Here is a 19,989-nt window from a genome sequence, read left to right as displayed (position 1 = left end):
TCTGGTGGTGCTTCCTCTTTGGCTTATTTCACTGGGCCTGGCTCCCGCCAGCCTCCTCTCCAGCAGCATCTCCTCTCTCCTCTCCCTCCCGTGTGTGAGGCCCCCATCCATCCTGCGCACTCCACTCTCATTTTGAGGAGGGGACACTTTCTTGGCTTGTTCTCCCAGGGCCACCTTTCTTCTGCTTACTGTCTATTCCTCCCCATGCTGCTGAAACTGCCCTCTGAGAGGTCACCACTGACCTACTTGGTGCTCAACTCAGCTGCACTGTCATTTTATACGGCCAGCTGCTTTCGTTTCCATATCACACTCCCCTGGACTTTCTCCTGCTTCTCCGGGACCTCTTCAGCATTCTCTTCCTGTGTTTCTTCAATGTCAGTGGGGTGCTGGAGCTTCCCTGGTCACCCTCCCCACCCCCCCCATTCTACCCTTCCTTAAAAATGTCATCATGTTCCATGATGTCATCATTATCTACAGCCTGGGTTGTCTGCTGAGGCCACATCAATTAATCCTAGCCCCACTTGGATTATCCCTGATGGCATGCAGGGTTCTTAGATAGGAAAAGTTCTAGTGAATCTGTACTGTTCTTGTCTCTGCTTGCTGGTGTCTCTCATCTTACTGGGCCAGAATAAATATTAAATAGGTGACTTGCTTCATCCTTCCCTCTATAACCAACACCCCTGCAGCAACTTAGGAGCAGGGGTCCCTCGCTTGCAAACCAGCTGCCTACTCCCTGGGATTGAAGAAAGATCTGGGGCGGAGGATGGGGCTATTTACCTATTCCTAGGGCCAAAGCTAGTGGGATGCTTCAAAAACTTCTGCTGTGAGAAGACAGAAGGAACAGAAGATTGGAGGGAGTGAGCTAATCACATTTATTGATGACTCAGGTAGCAGATAAGTCAATCTATCCAGGTGAGGCTGTTTCAGATAGCTCCGGTTGCCTGGATCCTGCCCAGGTCAGAGGCCATCCTTCTGTGCCAGCACCAGGTAAGAAGCCATAGGCCATGGTGTCCAGGACACCAGAGATGGTCTTAGTGTACATTATCACCTGGGCCACTTTCTCTTGGCCCAGGCCTGGGCCTCATGCCCTGCCACATGGGGGCAGATGGGCTGGATGGAAGGTGTTATTTTATTTATTTATTTATTTTTGGGTCCGGTCATGGGGCCTGAACTCTGGGCCTGGGTGCTGTCCCTCAGCTCTTCAGCTCAAGGCTAGCGCTGTACCACTTGAACCACAGCGCCACTTCTGGCTTTTTTTTCTTTTTGCTTATGTGGTGGTGAGGAATCAAACCCAGGGCCTCATGCATGCAAGGCAAGTGCTCTACCACTGAGCCACCTTCCCAGCCCTGGATGGAAGGTGTTAAAGGAGGCCTGGCACAATGCCCAGATGAGGACGGGTGATGATTAGGCTGGAGCCTGAGGAAGAGCTTCTGTATTCAGAAAATATTCCTCTCCTGGAATTTCTCTTCCAAGTAAAAGCGGCTGAAGAGGAAAGGGCTCATGTCGATGGTCTGGAAGTGGCCTTCTAGCACCATCTCCGCCACAGCTCGTCCCACAGCTGGGGCGTGCTGAAGCCCATGCCCACTGAAGCCCGTAGCAAAGTACATGTTGACAACGAGTGGATGGGGGCCCACCACGCCATTCTGGTCAAATGTGTTGTAGTCATAAAAGCCAGCCCAGGCACTCTGAACCTGTGGGTGAACAAGAGGAGGGTTCTCAGCGTGCTGCCAACATGCTCAGCCCTCACTCTTCCTCAGGGGTCAGCTTCTGAGGGGTTCATGGGATGGAATGGGTCCGACGGGTTCCTCAGTAGTTACAAAGTGGCAGGACATGCCAGTGCACAGGAAAGGGCACCAAGATGCACAACCATCGCCTGTCAGTTACCTTCAAATTGTTAAACGCTGGCACCCTCTTGGCCAAATGGGGCCACACCTTGTCCTGAAAGAAATCATGGTCCACTTCCAGGTTCGTGGGATCTGGTTCTTCCTCCTGGGTGAGAGAGGTGAGGGCAAAACTTCTATTGTCTGGGATTTAAGGGCAAAACCCCAGCCCTCCCTAATCCCTTTAACCAATCTAAGGGGGAGGGAGAGAGAACTAGGGAGAGGGAAGAAGAGGGAGAGAGGACTGCAGTATGGCAGGGAGGAAAGAAAGTTAACTGCATGTGTATGGCAGGGAAGGTGGTCGCAACAAATTCTAATCTGGGGAGCTACAGCACCAACACCACACAGAACCCCCCACCCCCGCAAAGGCCTGCCTCTTTCAGGGTGGACAGTCTGTCCCCTTCCCAGCAACCCTCCCTCCCCAAAACTGGCTTACCTCAGTGGGGCTCCGGCCACCTAGGTAGTTGCAGCCTAATCCTTCCCGCCGGAAATAGACTCTACTGACATCTGCAACCAGGGGAGTCTCTAGACCTGGTCCCTGCGGGCAGTGCCATACGTACACATACCTGCCATGACCAAGGGAGTGAGGACATTACAAGAAGAGCATGGTCAGCTTGACCCCTTCCATGACTCTCCATCTTCTCGAATTTCTATATGCTTTCTCTCTCACCAACTTCCAGAGCTGCCTGGAGGGAAGCTACCTTTTCCTTGGTTCCACAGGTAGCTTGATGCCCTGCAGGGTGCCAGGTGGCCCCATCCCAATACCAGCCAACTCAGCAACCTGCCCAGACCAGGCCCCAGCAGCGTTGATCACTATGGCACATTCCACTGGCTGGTACTCCAGGCTGTTGTCCATCTTCACCTGCAGACACCCGAGGGTGAAGGGAGAGAGGGCCTGGACCACATACCAGGCACTAAGAGAGATACTCAGTATCCTGGGTCTTACTTTGCTCATATGGAAAATGGATAAGAGGACCGACATCAGGACAAACTACCTTTCTTGTCCCTCTATTGTGGAGAGGAGGAGCACAATGAGACGAGGGACTTACATGGACTTCATAGATCCTTTTCAAGTTGACCTTTTCTCCACTTGAGGTCTCCATGGAGGTAGATGAAGTGACAAAACCTGCAGGGGGAAAAAAAAAAAGGAAAAATAAAGCCCCAGGTTCAATCTCACTCAACATCCTGCCCCATTCTCCCCACAAAAAATAAAGCCTTTGAGGCCTTGCAGAAGGAAGTGGGGATCCCACAGGTCTAGGAAAGAAGGCTAAGGGGTAAGTATTTCCCCACCGGCACTGAAGTGAACAGAGGTTAGGGAACCAGGAGGAACTTGGCTATATAGAAAGGACAGGGTAATGCTGAACAACTGAACAAGTCACAAAGCAGACTAGTGTGGAGTAGTTAGGCTGGCCCTCTCTCTTGCCAATCCTTCTTAGGCTGTGAGTGAGAAGATGGTACCCGGTCGAAGCCTTGCACTGGCTGCTAGAAACAGAAGGTAAGGTGCCTTGGACTCACGTGTCACCTCTCCCTGGGAGAAAAGGACTCCCATTGACTGGAGCTTTAGCCGAAATGCTTGGAGCAGCGACCAGGGGTCAAACCAACCTTCACCCTCCATCCCTGAGATGAAGAAAACAGAATTAATTCACAAAGAAGGACTAAGATCCCATTCTTCTTAGTATATCCCCTGACCCTCCATTAACATTTTTCTAGGGCTTGGAAGCCAGGGAAGGTCATTAGAATCCAATCCTGGTGAAGGAATGAGAAGTAGTATGGCCAGAGGCCAGCCCTGGTACCCAGGAGGAAAGTGGTCCTCCTTTATTGTGGCCATGGCATGCTGAGACATCACTATCTTTAGGAGAAGGCTGTCCCATCTCTCTGCAGATGAACCTTACCATAAGAAGCCAGAGCCACTCCCTCTGTGTTTATCCAGGGAAACTTGGTCCGAAGATGTTCAGGAGACATCAGACAAACCTTGGCCCCTTCCTGCCTGAGAGAAATATGTGCATATAGTATTAAGAGAGGCTGTGTACAGAGGAGAGAAGCATGAATGCTAGTTTCAGGGGGAAATGCAGGCACTGATAGCACGTTTTGTCTTAAACCTCCTGTTTTTTCTTCATTGGTGAATGTGCAAAGACTGAACCTTCCAGTGAAGGTTCTTTAGCATCTGAACCCTCTTCCCCAACCTACAACCTGGTCTCCTTCAGTACTTTCAGTTTTTACCCTATCTCCTTCCACAGACAGATAGGAAACTTGCTACCCCTTACTCCACTGCTCATTACAATCTTGTTCTCCAGAATGACTGTCTCCTCTAGGACAGTGTCACTCAAAGGGGGGCCCTGTAAAAACAAAACAGATGCTGGTGGCTCACACCTATAATCCTAGCTACTCCAATTAACCAGCAAAAAACTGGAAGTGAAGATATAGCTCAAGTAGTAGAGCACTAAGGTTGAGTGAAAAAAAGCCAAGTGAGAACATGAGGCCCTGAGTTCAAGCCCTAGTACTGGCACAAAACAAAACCCTACCACTTTATTTTTTGGTTGGTCGTGGGACTTGAACTCTGGGCCTGGGCTGCTGTCTCTGAATTCTTCAGCTCAAGGCTAGTGCTCTACCACTTGAGCCACAGTGCCATTTCCTGTGTTTCTGGTGGTTTATTGGAGATGAGAGTTTCATGGACTTACCTGCCTGGGCTAGCTTTGAACTATGATCCTCAGATCTCAGCCTCCTGAGTAGCTTAGGATTACAGGTGTGAGCCACTGACACCAGGCCTTAATCCTACCACTTTCATGAGCCAGAAGGACTGGCTGGTACAGATTCCCAGTGCTACTAGGTCCTTGTGCCTCATTTCTCTACTACCACCTCCATGTGAAATAGACATGTCCCAATGATTGAGTTGTGTGCTAACTCCTGACTTAGGACTCTTTCCTAATAGACTAAGCTCCTAGACAAGAGGCATCTGTGACATCAACCCCGGCTTCCCTGTTCCTAATTTGGAAATGTGAATCTGAAAAGGTGAAACCAGCTTATGGTGGATACCCACCTCTGCACTTTCACATTGTTCTCCAGAACTGCAGCATCCTTGTCTGAAGCCAGCAAAAGGTAACCTGAGGGGTTGAACTGGAGGTCCACAGGAGGGGCATCTACGACAGCCAGGTACTCCTGTTTACAAGTAAAAGCTGTACTCTAAAAAGGCTAACTTAGAGAATTGGAGAGCTTTCCTGGACTCCTCACTATGGCTCCCAGAATTCAGTGCTACAGACCAGACAGGAGCCCTTCTAGGAACCAACTCTAGGGAGATAAGTGAGGGTTCTAATTCTAGCTACTGGAGCCATTCCTACTCTTTCATCCCTTTGTGTAATAAACTACTCCTCTTTCTGGGGTCCAGTCGTGGGGCCTGAACTCTGGGCCTGGGCGCTGTCCCTCAGCTCTTCAGCTCAAGGCTAGCGCTCTACCACTTGAGCCACAGCGCCACTTCTGGCTTTTTTTTTCTTTTTGCTTATGTGGTGCTGAGGAATCGGACCCAGGGCCTCAGGCATGCAAGGCAAGTGCTTTACTACTGAACCACCTTCCCAGCCCCAAACTACTCCTCTTTCTAAGCTATGAAAGGGTCACAACCCCCAGCCCCCGCAAATCTCACTGGACATACATTGATGTTCCGTAGAAAGTTGGCTGAAAACAGGGAGAGCTGGATGTTCTCAGGCAAGGAGAACTGCTGACGAATTCCGCCCACAGAAAGCACCGTGGAGGCCTTTGAATACTGTAGAAACACAAGAAAAATTGAGGTAGGCAAGTATGCTTGCTGCCATATGTAATGGACTTATGAAAAATTTAGCTGAAGTCAGGTTTGCAAGTTTATAATCTAAGGAACAGGGGTGAACAAACCTGTATTCAAGTCAACCAGAAGCACTAGAATAAAATGTGTTATTATTGACAAATGAGTAGGGCAAAGAGTGTCAGTCATTTACAAAGGGCTGGCCACCTTGGAACAAAATGATAATAAATCCAAGGGCAGATTAGAAAATTAAAAGACAAGACCAAAGTACCAAAGGCCAGCAGCCAGCTGATAAAAAGCAAATAAAAAAACCAAAGTACAAAAATTTCAAAAGCTGGGAAGGTGGCTCAGTGGTAGAGTGCTTGCCTTGCATGAAAAGAAGCCCTGGGTTGGATTCCTCAGCACCACATAAACAGAAAAAGCTGGAAGTGGCACTGTGCCTCAAGTAGTTCAGGCCTAGCCTTGAGCTGAAGAGCTGAGGGACAGCACCCAGGCTCAGAGTTCAAGCCCCACGACCGACACAAAACAAAACAAAAACTTCAAAAAGAATGGAAGAGGGGCTGGGAAGGTGGCTCAGTGGTAGAGCGCTTGCCTAGCATGCATGAAGCCCTGGGTTCGATTCCTCAGCACCACATAAACAGAAAAAGACGGAAGTGGCGCTGTGGCTCAAGTGGTAGAGCGCCAGCCTTGAGCTGAAGAGCTGAGGGACAGCGCCCAGGCCCAGAGTTCAGGCCCCATGACCGGACCCCCCCCCCCAAAAAAAAAAAAAAGAATGGAAGACTAAGGTCTTCCCTTTTCTCCACTTCCATTGCTCCTAGAGTCCTTAACAAAATGAGATATCTTTATTGCACCAATCATGACTTTGCTCGCTCCCAGATCTCACCGTGCTATCTCGTTCCACCACTAGCACCCGGATGGCATCTCGTTTCTTCTCTAGCTTCTTCAGCCAATAGGCCACAGACAGGCCAATCACCCCACCTCCAACAACCACCACATCCGCGTGTTCTGGAGGCAGATGGCTGGTGTCATACAGTGGATCCCAGGTGTCACCAGGCAGGGCTGACTGGATCTTCTTCTTTATCTCAGCTACTTTTCCATGCCAGTCTGTGGAGGCGCAGTTATCATTAGGACATGTATTACCTTCCCACATGGTAGGGAGTTGGTTGGATGGGCAGTTCCCAGAGTCATTCCTGCCTCACAAGGTCAACTCACACCCAGAGTAAGCAGGGGTCTCCTTGGGATCCACACACTGGCCCAGGTTCAACAAAGTCTCGAAGGGACGCTTTCTCCCTCCGCGCAGCCAACCCATTCTAAGCCCTACAAGCCAAACAACTGGAGGTTGTGGACGACCCAGAACCCTACCCCAAACTGCCCTCAGCTTTACCCAGAGTTGAGCCTCCTCTGCGTGTGCCTAGCCGCCGGAATGAGAGGCCTGGGCGCAGGCCCAGCTGCAGAGCCCTCCGAAACATCAGCTTTTCGGACCCCGAGCCTCGTAGAGCCCCACACTCTGCTACAACCTTCGTTATCACCTTTCCGCGCCACGGGGGTATTCGGACGAGCCCACCCATTGGTCAACAGTCACCTCCAGATTTCCCCCCCCTCCATACTATTGGTAGTTAACTCTCCAGGACGTCTCCGCCCAGAAACGCCCACACCCGTGATTGGTCTGCTGGTCGTGTACGTCATTCTTGCGCGTCCCCGGTGCACAGGGGGCGGTGAGGGAACCCGGCGGCTGGGAGCGGAAGTGCGGCTGCGCCGGTTTCCGGGGCCGCCGGTGTGACGTGTCTCGAGCTTGGCGCAGCAGGAAGCGGCGGCGATCGCGGCTCCAGTCCCCGGCGGCGCCAGCCCCAACTCCTCTCCCGCTGCCGCCATGCTCGACTTCTTCACCATCTTCTCCAAGGGCGGACTCGTGCTCTGGTGCTTCCAGGGCGTGAGCGACTCATGCACCGGGCCCGTTAACGCGTTGATTCGTTCCGTGCTGCTGCAGGTACCACCCCCGCGGGATCGGAACTCCGAGCCTTTTTTTTTTTTTATCCTTCCCCTACCCGGTCCATGGTCCTCCTTGGACTAATCACCCTGCTCCCCCTTTCAGGGATAATCGACTTTCTTCCTCCCTCATCAGACAGTCCCGCAACTTTGCGTCGCCTCCTCCCTCACCCCCTCACCCCCACTTGGCATCTTGGGAGTCTAGTCGGATTTCGGCGTCTGTGGGGACTTTTCCTCCTCTCCCCAGCCCCAGCTTGATCTTTTTGGGTTGTTGTTTCGAGGCCGAGATGGTTGGAAAGACCCCTTGAAGAAACTAAATAGTATCCAGATGCTAGTAGATCCGATATGTATGTACTGATTTGTTTCCCTTCCAGTTCCCACGGTGTCTTGATTTTCAACTTTTCCCCTTTCCTTCATTTGTGTAGTCATTCTTTCTTGCTGGTGGAAGGCTAGAGAGAAATGCCCTAGCATCTTCTTGTAGGGAGTGTTCAGTACTTTCCCAAAGGTAATTATCCTTGAATGGCTCATGTCTGGGACATTTGGGAATGACCTGAACACTGAGACAGATTTTCTTTTTTTTTTTTTCAGGAACGAGGAGGTAATAACTCCTTTACTCATGAGGCCCTCACACTCAAGTATAAATTGGACAATCAGTTTGAGCTGGTGTTTGTGGTAAGTAGGGGTTAGAGGGACAGTGATCTAGAACGAATGATTAAAAATGCTGGTAATTGCACTACATAGGTGAAGAGGCAGAGAATGCTAGGAAGGTGGTATGGGCAAAGGAAGAACTTCTGAGCCAGGCAGAGAGCTTGGCTGCCTCTTGAGACAGGGAAACCTGCCAGGTGGCTGAGCCTATCTCTGGAGGACTAAGTTGAGTTGGCTTTCCTCCATTGTAGGCTGACATGTAAGCAGATCTGTTGGCTCTGTTTCCTTCTCTAAACAGGTTGGTTTTCAGAAGATCCTAACACTGACATATGTAGACAAGTTGATAGATGATGTGCACAGGCTGTTTCGGGACAAGTACCGCACAGAGATTCAACAACAAAGTGCCTTAAGTCTATTGAATGGCACTTTTGATTTTCAAAATGACTTCCTGCGACTCCTTCGGTGAGAGACCTTCCCTCTACAAAATTGATTTCCATGATTTGATGAACTCTCTTCCTGAGAGCTCCCTTCCTGAAGGTGGTTCAAGAGTAGTAAAGTGAGCCAGTTGTTGGTGGCTCATGCCTGTTGTAACCCCAGCTACTCAGGAGGCTGAGATCTGAGGATCACAGCCAGCCAGAGCAGTGAAGTCCATGATACTCTTATCTTCAATTAACCACCAAAAAGCTGGAAGTGGAGTTATGGCTCAAGTGGTAGAGTGATAGACACCCAGGCCCTGAGTTCAAAACCCAGCACTTGCCAAAAAAAAAAAAAAAAAAGGTGAAAAATAGTAAAGCCACTTCTTATTTGCTGCCCAGTTCTGATTGTCCTTTTGGTATATGGGACCTTTCTTCTTGCATGGTAGCAAACTATTTTTTGTCTTTAGTGAAGCGGAGGAGAGCAGTAAGATCCGTGCTCCTACTACCATGAAGAAATTTGAAGACTCTGAAAAGGCCAAGAAACCTGTGAGATCTATGATTGAAACACGGGGGGAAAAGCCCAAAGAAAAAGCAAAGAACAGCAAAAAAAAAGGGTCCAAAAAGGAAGGTGTGTTAGAACTACTTGGATGTGCTGGGGCATAAAAGGTGTTAACATAGCATTAAGGACTTCCTTCTCTTTGACCCTGCTGCTCACCACTTTATCGTCCCCAGGACTTGTGAACCCCAAGATGTTTGACCCATGTTTTCTTCTGAAATTGGAGAAGTGTAGCCATTTGTCTAGTTGGTTGGGATTTGGTCTTTTTTTCCTTCAGTGAGATTTCTCCTAACAGGTTCTGATGGTCCTTTGGCTACCAGCAAAGCAGCTCCTGCAGAAAAGTCAGGTCTCCCAGTGGGGCCTGAGAATGGAGAACTTTCCAAAGAGGAGCTGATCCGCAGGAAGAGGGAAGAGTTCATTCAGAAGCATGGGAGGGGTCTTGACAAATCCAGGTGAGCATTCTAGCTTTCACTAGTTTTGGGGCTCAGGGAGCTGTTTCTGACTTACTTTCTTTTTGATTTCTCCATTATAACTCTCTGTCCTGTGGTGCATTTTAGCAAGTCCACAAAGTCAGATGCTCCAAAGGAAAAGGGCAAAAAAGCACCCCGAGTGTGGGAACTTTGTGGTAGTGCTAACAAGGAAGTCTTGGATTATAGTACTCCTACCACCAATGGAACCCCAGAGGCTGCTCTGTCTGAGGATATCAACTTGGTAAGAGCCAACAAGGGGAAAAGGGAAGGTCACTGGTAATTGGAAATTGGGAAAAGTAGAGACTTAGAAGTATAACAACCTAGATTTCTTCAAGGCCTTTTACTCAGAGCCAGTAATGTTCCTATAGCCATCTCTCCCACTTGTCCTATAGATTCGAGGGACTGGGCCTGGCGGGCAGCTTCAGGATCTGGATTGCAGCAGCTCGGATGATGAAGGGGCCGCCCCAAACTCCACCAAACCTAGGTATAGGGCTTTCCAGAAGTGGTGTCTGTGGCTGCAGAATTCCTAACTCCTGTCTGCTGACTTTATGTGTATTTGTGGTCTTCTGTGCCTGCAGTTCTACCAAGGGGACTCTGGGTGGCATGTTTGGGATGCTGAAGGGCCTTGTGGGTTCTAAGAGCTTGAGTCGTGAAGACATGGAATCTGTGCTGGACAAGATGCGTGATCATCTCATTGGTAAGTTCTGATGACTGGGCTCTCGTATTGGTATGGGAAGCAGGACCTTGTTTCTTAGCTGTATGGTAAGAATCAGTTGCTTTGACTTAGAACTCATACTTGTTCCTTTCTTGTCAGCTAAGAATGTGGCTGCAGATATTGCTGTCCAGCTCTGTGATTCTGTTGCCAACAAGCTGGAAGGGAAGGTGATGGGGACATTCAGCAGTAAGTATCTCCATCAGCCAAAATGTGCTTATGTGTAAAGAGGTCACTCATAGAGACCATCATTCTTTTTGGTCACATGACTTGGCTGATCCCTTTATTTCTACACCTCTATTATATAACCAAGATTTTAGGGGTTATTAGGCAGATGAATTAGTATTTTACAAAGTACTTAGAAGTGGAGCTAGAATAAATCATGTTAAGTGAGGTAAGCCAAGGCCAGAGAGACAAACGGCTCATGTTTTCTCTCATATGCAAAAACTAGGTTTAACATACACTTGGAACATGGTAAATTATATAGAACTCAGGGCATTCACACAGTGAGACCAAAGGAGGATATTTTTAGGAGAGGAACACAAAGGCTCAATACCTATATGCCTTTGATTATAAAAAATAGATTTATCAACTCCAGGAAATGGAAACAAGGTTTTTTCCTAGTTGCTGTTTTCATTGTTTTTGTCATTGTTTATCTGTCTTTTGGAGGACTGGGTGGGGGGCACAGAAATGGAGGGACAAAGGATAAATACAGCAGTAGTACTCACTAGATACTATGTTGAAAATGAACTATACAACTTGTGGGTGGAGACAGGAGGGAAAATCTGGAGGGGAGGGAGGGGTATGGAAGGGGTGACAAAGAAATGTATTCTTTACCTGACTTATATAACTGTAAACCAGTTGTACATCAGCTTTGTAGTAACAAAATAAAGTGCTTAAAACAGTAGGTTTGGATTCTTAGTTGTAGTTCCCTTAGTCTGAAAGGTGTGGAGGATTTTGAGCACATTCCTAGGCTTCATGGCTGTGTTCATTTCACCTCCCTTTGCAGCGGTGACTTCCACAGTCAAGCAAGCTCTACAGGAGTCCCTGGTGCAGATCTTGCAGCCACAGCGTCGTGTAGACATGCTCCGGGATATCATGGATGCCCAGCGTCGCCGGCGCCCTTACGTTGTCACCTTCTGTGGTGTGAATGGAGTAGGGAAGTCTACTAATCTTGCCAAGGTCAGTGCCATTTCCAACCTGCCACTGGTATGCCTTCACTTTCCATGTCTCACGAGCCCTGGTTCCAGGTCATTGTTTTTTCTTAACTCTTTCAGATTTCCTTCTGGCTGTTAGAGAATGGCTTCAGTGTCCTCATTGCTGCCTGTGATACATTTCGTGCTGGGGCTGTGGAGCAGCTACGTACCCACACCCGGCGTCTGACTGCCCTGCACCCCCCAGAGAAGCATGGTGGCCGCACCATGGTGCAGTTGTTTGAAAAGGGCTATGGCAAGGACGCTGCTGGCATCGCCATGGAAGCCATTGCCTTTGGTACAGTCCCTGAGCAGTGTGGAGGCTTGTGGGCCTTTTGCCTCCTTGGAATTTGCAGAGGATCAGACTTGGACTACTAAAGTCAGAATTAGTTACTTGTCATGCTCTGCTTCCATGTGGTTTGTATGGTTACAAGCAAATATATCCTAACCAGAGATAGGAATTGAGTCACCTTTATCCTACTTCTGTGCTTTCCCTAAATGTTTTTGGTGGTGGCCAAGAATAGGGCAGGTTTTTCCTCATATTACCTTGTAACTGAATCCAGAGACTAAGTAGTAAACAGACGGGCTTTTCACTTAGCCAGATGGGGATTTCTTCAGAGGCTGGCAGTGAGCATCAGGGACAGTTGGGTATTTTGGGATTGACTTTTTTCTTTCCTCTTTAGCACGTAACCAAGGCTTTGACGTGGTGCTGGTGGACACAGCTGGCCGCATGCAAGACAATGCCCCCCTGATGACTGCCCTGGCAAAACTCATTACCGTCAATACACCTGACTTGGTGCTGTTTGTGGGGGAGGCCTTAGTTGGCAACGAAGCCGTGGACCAGCTGGTGAGGGCTCAGGCCTAGTTCCTCTGACAGCATAAACTCTGGCAAGTCAGTAGTCCTTGTACTTACATCATCTTTTTTTTCCTCTCAGGTCAAGTTCAACAGAGCACTGGCTGACCATTCCATGGCTCAAACTCCTCGGCTCATTGATGGCATTGTACTTACCAAATTTGACACCATTGATGACAAGGTAAATGTGGATGGTGCCGGACAGCGAGACAGAAGGATGGGCTTTGAGGCCTTGGGGATAGGTGGTCTCTACAGTTTGCTGTTAGGGAGATGGGATCTACAAGGAGGCTTCAACTGATTGGTTATCCCCTTTCTCCACTTCAGGTGGGAGCTGCTATTTCTATGACTTACATCACAAGCAAACCCATCGTCTTTGTGGGCACTGGCCAGACCTACTGTGACCTACGCAGTCTTAATGCCAAGGCTGTGGTGGCTGCCCTCATGAAGGCTTAATGTGGCTCTTGCCTAATACCAAATCGCCGCTTCCCCCAAGTCCTTGTTCCCGTATCAAGAATGTGCTTTAGAGTATGTGAGCAACTTGTCTTCAGTGTAGTACTACGGCAGAGTAATGGGAGCTGCAGGGCTTTAAAGCTCCTCCCACTCCCTGTTGAGTCCAGCCTCCACCTGCACGGAGGGCCTAATCATGTTACAGTTACTGCCCACTCACCCTACTCCTGCTCAGGCGCTCCCTTCACTCTGCCTTCAGACTCAGCCTCATTATAGCTTTGACCAATGTTCAGAAGACCCAGTACCCAGAGCTTTGCTAATTACAGTGGCCAGAGAGCATCTGAACTAAGGAGCAGTTTGAAGTCCCAGCTACATTAGGTTAAAAGACTCTTCCAGAGCCAGCTCTGGGTGTTGAGTGGCACCTTTCCCTAGGGTACACATCATTCAGGTCACTGGTGCCAAGATGATGCCCACCTCACTGTGCCAGTGTGGCCTGTTCTTAATTGCTGCTAATTCAAAATCCAACGATGCCCCTACCCTATTGTTTCCTAGAGCATCAGCTAGGCCCAAGTTTGTTACACGTAAGTGAAAGGCGAGTCCCTGCTTCCCTTGGAAACAACGGGAACCAAGCTGCAATTGCATCGGGCTTAGCCTTCCCACTCTTCCCCCTCCCAGGACCCAGATGTAAGCTTTGCATGTTCCCCTTCCTGGGAGAAAGCTAACTGTCAGAAGGGCAGCCATTATCCACCTCCCTGCCCCACCCTTAGCCTCCTGAGTGGGTCCTGGCTTTTCCTCAGCCCTCTCTCCTACAGTGCCTGGTAGACAAGTGCTACCTGGTAGACAAGTGCTATGTTGAAGAATACAAACCTCTTGTCCTGTAGCTTGGTATTACAGATGTGCTATTAGTGCAATAAGGTGAAGGCTGTCTGCCCAGAGAAATACATAATTTATATGAGAAAATAAATTTCATAAGTAAACTGCCTCCAAGGTCTTGGAAGTTATTTTATACAGGACTCACCTAAAATCTAAGTCACACCAGCCATATAGTTCTGGGGCTTATTTGTAGTCAAAAGAGCACCAAAGCAGAAACTGAAGAATGCTTTGAAGAGTAGTAGGGCATTGACTGTCATGCAAATGAGAACATCCCACCTCAAGGTTTTAACACACAACTTACCAAATTTGAGTTATTAAAAAAAATAAGCTTCTTAATACCTTGATACAAGTTAGGAGTTTTGTTTTTGTTTTGTTTTTCTACAGTGACTCTCAAAGTAGAGCCAGGGCCCTGGCAAGTAAATGAACAAGCTTTTAATACAGCTCAGTTATGTAAAATACTGTACACTGTAAAAGATCTAGAAAACTAGAACTTCAAGTCATGTTTTAAAAAAGCCATTAAGCTTAATGAAAAACCGAGTACAAAACTGCAACAAGAGACTGCTTGACGCCATGACTTCCAGCTCCCCAAGTCCTTCCTGCAGAGCTGCAGTGTAGCCTGGAGGCATCACATTGGTCTGTGGTATACACACGCATGTCCAGCCTGGGGGTGAGTGGGAACTGCATTGGGTCTTGATGTCACGTATGTATTCTTGAATTGAACCAGGCAGCAGAGAACCAGCTGGCATGATGTTAAAGGTGAAACCCTTCCCCCCCATCCTACCCCCAAACTTCAGCCTCTGGGTATTGGTGCTTCCTGGGAGCTGTGTTGGGTTCTTGGACATTTGCAGGTTAAACACTGTCCACAGGAGGGCCTTACAGCACGGTTTAATGATGATGCCTAGCTGCTCATGTACTACAGCCTGTGGAAAGATAGAAAAGGCGGAGAATGAAAATGGAGCGTCACAAAACAGCTTTATGTATTTAATGCTGAGAATCTATACTCCTACCCTTCGGAGTCTTGGAAAAGACTTGACAGGGATATGGGCTTAGTAGGGAGGAGAGGTAATTAGGTCATGCCCTATAGTCTTAAATGTTCAGGAGAACTGCCGACAGACTGGTAAAAGTAGAAGAGGAAATGCATACCTCTGATTTCACTGTGTGCTGCAGATGAACCATTTAGCTGGCCTTCTCTCACCATCCCTGCTAAACACAGAATGCATCAGATATTAGGCTAAGAGAGCCAAGAGCACAGGGTATGACTAGAGTGACATTTAGGAATGACACAGATGAGATAGAAGAGTAAACAGTCTTCAGATTGTCACATTAAACAACAGAATCAGTAAGAGTTTTATTGTACTCAGAATGCTTGAGGTTTTTGTTTTTATTTTACTGAGATGCATCTTAAAGTTCCTAGGTTGGGCTTGACCTTAATGGTTTTACAGTCTCAGCCTCATGAGGCCATTAGCCCAGCAAGATTGCACATAAGTAAAACATTTTAATATGTCTGTTGTCACCGGATAGATTTTACTGTGTAGAATAAAAACACAAAGCAAAAAAATGCCTCTAGTCAGGGATGGGAATAAGTGAGCAAATTCAATCAAGAAGAGTGAAAAGTAGCATATAACTCCAGAAAATGGATTAGGTTATTGCTGTGATAGGGCATCGCTTGCCATTTATAGCTATTTGGCTTTCAATTATTCTGCTCCTCAATTATACTAGCTGCATTTCAAGTGCTCATTAGGAATATGTGGCCTGTGGCTCCTGTGCTGAGCAGTAAAGACTATGAGATACTTGTACAATTGCAAAAAATTCTATCAGCTAACGCTGGGACAGACAACTCTGTAGGAAAAAACTAATCCTAGTTACTTAGAAAGCTGAGATCTGAGGATCACAATTTGGAACCAGTCCAGCAGGAAAGTTGGAGACACTTATCTCTAGTTAATCACTTAAAAAGACAGAAGTAGAGTTGTGGCTCGAGGGGTAGATAAGAGCACTAGCCCTGAGCAAAAGAGCCCAGGGACAGCGTTCACGTACTGAGTTCGAGCTCCTCTTCAAAAAAAAAAAAAGTTATGAATGCTTCACTAATGTAGAAAAATGTATGGTTTACTACTTCATTAGAAAAGAAACCCCGGCCCATTAGCTGCACTGGACATACAAGAAAAAGAACTAAGCAACCCAAAGACAGCAATGGGAAGGGAGGAATGAGAGGGAAAGAGGGAACAGCTTACACTAAGCAAAAAGAAAGAAATGTAAACATCGCCTAATGTGGAAAAGATAATTTGTATTGTCAAAGCTCATAACATTCACAAACCATATAGACCATGATAATGACAATGTGCCTTGTGAAGGTTAAAATGTGTTTGTGACTTTAAGTATCACTATTCCACAATACTGTGAACTATGTGAAATTTATGTAATCACCTAATCTCAATTTTAAAAAAAAGTGAGAAGGGATGGGTTAGGAGTGATGGGTGACAATGTTGTCAGACACCTTGTACTCATACACTGTTTTGTAGAATGGGAACCACTTAAAGATAATTTAAAAAATCCTGGAAAAAAAAAAAAAGAAACCTCAAATCTTCCAGGCCAGGTCTGGGGCACTGGCCTGTAATCCCATCTACTTGGGGTACCGTGGGTAGAAGCAGATCTCAATCCAAAGCTGTCCTCCGGCAAAACAAAAAACACTAACAAAACCCTATCAGAAAAATAACCTAAGTAGGAAAGGGCTTGGGGGATGTAGCTCAAATGAAACAAACAGTCCTAACAAGCATTAAGGCCCTGAGTTCAAATCCTACTACTGCCAAAAAAATTAAAAATAAACCAACTTTAAACACCTTTTCTCAGTATGTAACTCCAGAGATTTGAAACCATCAAGGATGAAAGATTACAAACACAGCTGCCTTGTTTTTTTTTTTTCTTCCCCCTCCATTCTTTCTTTTTGGTGTTACTGTGTTTTGAGATCAGAACCACATGCTTGATAGGTAAGTACTTTACCTTTAACCTTTTTGCTTCCTGTTTTTGGTAGGGTCTCTTGTTTTTTGCCTATGCCAGTCTCAGACCATATTCTAGATAACTGGGATCATAGGTGTCTACCACCTACACTTGACTTACTGGTTGAGGTGAGGTCTCACTAGTTTTGCCTGGGCTATCCTTGAACTAAAATTCATCTCTGCCTCCTGAGTAAGTGGGACTACAGGAGTGAGCCAACACTCCTGGTCTGTGACTGAACCTTCTAACAAACTCTTTGGTCATAATGAAAATCCTTATCTGAAGAAGTACAGATGCCTTAATGATTTTTTTTTTTTTTTGCCAGTCGTGGGACCTGAACTCTGGGCCTAGGCGATGTCCCTCAGCTCTTCAGCTCAAGGCTAGCGCTCTACCACTTGAGCCACAGTGCCACTTCCAGCTTTTTCTGCTTATGTGGTGCTGAGGAATTGAACCCAGGGCCTCATGCATGCAAGGCAAGCACTCTACCACTGAGCCACTTTCCCAGCCCCTGCCTTAATGATTTTGAGCAAGGCCACTTTGATAGGAAGTTTATAGAGCTAATATCAGATCTGTTCCATTCTACAGCATTCATATTTGTATTAAGATTAAATGCAAGAGAGCAGTTGACAAGAGGGATTTTGTTGTTTTAAATCGTAGCATCTTTCCTGGGCAGAAAATGTCAGAATCGAGATCAAAATATGCAGAGCTTGGATGTATCTGGTTTAATGAAGACAGAATATGTAAAGTGTGGCAAACCTCAGAAGAGTCTGGAACCCTGAAGGACAACAGAAGTTTACCTGAGCAAGCTCAGAAATAGTTTTCATAAGAGACTGCCCAAAATATTCGTCTCAACTACAAGTCTCTTAAGTGAGTGGAAGGGCAGACAGTCTGCAGTGTTCAGTTACATGAGGGCGGTCAGGAGTGCGGTCCCTCCAAAGCACAGCCATGTAGTTGGGGAATTTTTTACTAGAAGAGAATCCTACTTAAAGCCATCTATCTTATTCAAAAAAGAAACCTGAGAATTTATTGTCTAAGCTTTAGATGTGAAATAACTTTCAATAGGCCCCCTAAGATGTGATCAGACTGACAATAAAAATATTAAGTTTTTCAATGATATTCTGTGTTCAACAGCAGCAGAATTTCTTTAGAACTGGGTAGGTGAGTCAGAATATCCATTCCCTACAGCTGGGGCTTTATTCCATTTAAGTTTGTTTTTTGAGCCTCAGTCCTGCAGTGTTGCCCAGGCTGGTCTGGAGCTCCTGCATCAAGCCATGTTCCAAGCCCAGCTTCCTCAGTAAGCTGGGTCTCTAGGTGCATGTCACACACAGCTTAGTGTGAGTTTTTTTTGTGTATGTTTGTTGGTCTTGTGACTTGAACTCGGGGCCTGGGCGCTAGCCCTGAGCTTTTGTGCTAAAGACTAGGGCTCTAGCACTTGAGCCAGCTCCACTTCTAGATTTTTGACTATTAACTGGAGATAAGAGTCTCACAGACTTTTCTGCCCAGGCTGGTGTTTGATCTGCAATCATCAAATCTCAGCCTCTTGAATAGCTAGGATTACAGGTGTTGGCCACTGGTGCCTGGCAACTGTGAGTTTTTTTTTTTTTTAAAGTGTTCCCCCAATCAGGCTGGTATGAAAAAGTCTGCATTTTAGGGTTATTGGGAGTTTGCAATGACCATTAGTGACGAACCTTACATCACTCTTGCTCTTCACTGTCAGAAGCTTGAGAGAAGTGGCATCCCTAACCAGTCTTGAATTCAGGCCCTGGGCGCTGTCCCTGAGCTTCTTTTTTCAAGGCTAGCATCCTACCACTTGACCCATAGCTCCACTTCTGGCTTTTTTGGTGCTTAATTAGAGGTAAGAGTCTCACAAACTTTCCTGCTGGGCTGGCTTAGAACTGTGATCCTCATATCTCAGCCGCCTCCATAGCTAGGATTACATGTGCAAGCCACCGATGCCTGGCTACACTCCTCATTTGGGAATGGTTTTACACTAAAAGACAGAGGGCTGCTGTTCTCCGACTCCTCAGTACATCTTACCTGATCTACCCCTTGTGGAAATCTCACTTGTCAGCCGCTTGAAATATTCTGGAAGATCAGCGTAGTCATTTCCATAGGAGATGACCTTAATCCCCTTATCCAGCATGTTTTCTCGAAGTTTCTTGAACTCATCAACATCTCCTCTCCGAACCAGCATGAAATGTTCTAAGTCAGATTTATGCTTGACAGCCTCCAGGAAGAGGGCCTGGAAAGTGGTGTCATCCACAGTCCAGCCACAACCCAGGAAAAGAAAAGACTTGTTTTCATAAAGCTTCTGAATCTCTCTCTTCAAGGAAAAGAAACAACGTATTAATGACATTGAAGACAGACAAAATTTTCTTCCTGAAACAAAAACTGTCTATAATTGCTACATTTAGTAGAGTATGATACCCAGTTAACCAAGATTTAAGCAAGTACAGCATGACGCAGGTGGCTCATGCCTGTAATCCTAACTACTAAGGAGGATGAGTTGGGTGCCAGAGACTTACGCCATAATCCTAGCTACTCAGGAGGCTGATAATCTGAAAATTGAGGTTCAAAGCCATCCTAGACACCTAAATCCAAGAGACACTTTATTTTTTTTCCCTAATGCCAGTCCTGGAGTTTGAACTCAGGGCCTGGGTGATACTACTGAGCTTCTTTTGCTCAAGGTCAGCACTCTACTACTTGAGCCATAGCTCCACTTCCAACATTTTTGGTAGTCTATTGGAGATAAGAGTCTCACAGGCTTGCTTCGAACCACTTCCTTCTTTTTTTTTTTTGGGTCTGGTCGTGGGGCCTGTACTCTGGGCCTGGGCACTGTCCCTCAGCTTAAGGCTAGCGCTCTACCACTTGAGCCACAGCGCCACTTCTGGCTTTTTTCTTTTTGCTTATGTGGTGCTGAGGAATCGAACCCAGGGCCTCAGGCATACAAGGCAAACGCTCTACCATTGAGCCACCTTCCCAGCCCCTGAACTACTTCCTTCTGATCTAAGCCTCCTGAGTAGTAGGATACAGGTGTGAGACACCAGCACTGAGAAAACACTTATTTTCAATTAATTATCAAAAAGCCAGAAATGGAGATGTGGCTCAAGTGGCAGTGTGCCAGCTGTAGGTAAAAAAGCCTCTACGGTCCAGAAAACCTCCACTGAATCACCCTAACTAATTTAGTTTTCAGTTATTTTC

At 47.0% G+C, this 19,989-nt stretch overlaps 3 protein-coding genes across 8 annotated transcripts in view; 1 reads left to right on the top strand and 2 right to left on the bottom strand.

The window, feature by feature from the left end:
* Nucleotides 1-848: 848 nt before the first annotated feature.
* On the bottom strand, nt 849-7,246 carry Foxred1 (FAD dependent oxidoreductase domain containing 1). Its single transcript, XM_070038289.1, has 11 exons — nt 7,034-7,246; nt 6,533-6,753; nt 5,524-5,634; nt 4,918-5,036; nt 3,773-3,867; nt 3,396-3,497; nt 2,930-3,006; nt 2,582-2,742; nt 2,317-2,446; nt 1,885-1,989; nt 849-1,691 (listed from the first exon to the last, which is right to left on the bottom strand). The coding sequence occupies exons 1-11, from the start codon at nt 7,215-7,217 to the stop codon at nt 1,437-1,439; spliced, it is 1,560 nt and encodes a 519-aa protein (XP_069894390.1). The 5' UTR covers nt 7,218-7,246; the 3' UTR covers nt 849-1,436.
* A 163-nt stretch (nt 7,247-7,409) lies between these two features.
* Nucleotides 7,410-13,909, top strand: Srpra (SRP receptor subunit alpha). Its single transcript, XM_070038288.1, has 14 exons — nt 7,410-7,636; nt 8,224-8,307; nt 8,579-8,742; nt 9,164-9,324; nt 9,548-9,704; nt 9,810-9,963; nt 10,115-10,206; nt 10,301-10,419; nt 10,537-10,623; nt 11,444-11,616; nt 11,712-11,925; nt 12,311-12,474; nt 12,563-12,661; nt 12,805-13,909. The coding sequence occupies exons 1-14, from the start codon at nt 7,520-7,522 to the stop codon at nt 12,931-12,933; spliced, it is 1,914 nt and encodes a 637-aa protein (XP_069894389.1). The 5' UTR covers nt 7,410-7,519; the 3' UTR covers nt 12,934-13,909.
* A 308-nt stretch (nt 13,910-14,217) lies between these two features.
* Nucleotides 14,218-19,989, bottom strand: part of Fam118b (family with sequence similarity 118 member B) — a 38,389-nt gene continuing 32,617 nt past the window's right edge. For 5 of the 6 annotated variants that reach the window (XM_070038292.1, XM_070038294.1, XM_070038290.1 and 2 more), the window contains exons 6-8: nt 18,826-19,111; nt 14,944-15,003; nt 14,218-14,720 (exon numbers count right to left, since the gene is read on the bottom strand). In XM_070038292.1, the coding sequence (XP_069894393.1) occupies nt 14,707-14,720; nt 14,944-15,003; nt 18,826-19,111 (360 nt within the window). In that variant the 3' untranslated portion in view covers nt 14,218-14,706. The remainder of the gene's footprint in view (nt 14,721-14,943; nt 15,004-18,825; nt 19,112-19,989) is intronic. The other variant, XM_070038291.1, reaches the window with a different exon arrangement.

Source organism: Dipodomys merriami, unplaced genomic scaffold (genome assembly GCF_024711535.1).
Source record: "Dipodomys merriami isolate MVZ:Mamm:240054 unplaced genomic scaffold, mDipMer1.0.p SCAF_29, whole genome shotgun sequence".
NCBI classification, from domain to species: Eukaryota; Metazoa; Chordata; class Mammalia; order Rodentia; family Heteromyidae; genus Dipodomys; species Dipodomys merriami.
This window is presented reverse-complemented; position numbering and strand designations above follow the sequence as displayed.

What these genes read in the sequence shown, in the direction of transcription:
- Foxred1 (XM_070038289.1), bottom strand. Translation starts at nt 7,217, where the DNA reads ATGGGTGGGCTCGTCCGAATACCCCCGTGGCGCGGAAAGGTGATAACG. An exon ending in TGGTGGAACGAGATAGCACG is followed by an intron (nt 5,635 to 6,532) that starts GTGAGATCTGGG and finishes GTGTTTCTACAG; the next exon opens with TATTCAAAGGCCTCCACGGT. An exon ending in ACTTTCTACGGAACATCAAT is followed by an intron (nt 5,037 to 5,523) that starts GTATGTCCAGTG and finishes ACTTGTAAACAG; the next exon opens with GAGTACCTGGCTGTCGTAGA.
- Srpra (XM_070038288.1), top strand. Translation starts at nt 7,520, where the DNA reads ATGCTCGACTTCTTCACCATCTTCTCCAAGGGCGGACTCGTGCTCTGG. An exon ending in AAAAGGGTCCAAAAAGGAAG is followed by an intron (nt 9,325 to 9,547) that starts GTGTGTTAGAAC and finishes TTCTCCTAACAG; the next exon opens with GTTCTGATGGTCCTTTGGCT. An exon ending in GGTGATGGGGACATTCAGCA is followed by an intron (nt 10,624 to 11,443) that starts GTAAGTATCTCC and finishes CTCCCTTTGCAG; the next exon opens with CGGTGACTTCCACAGTCAAG.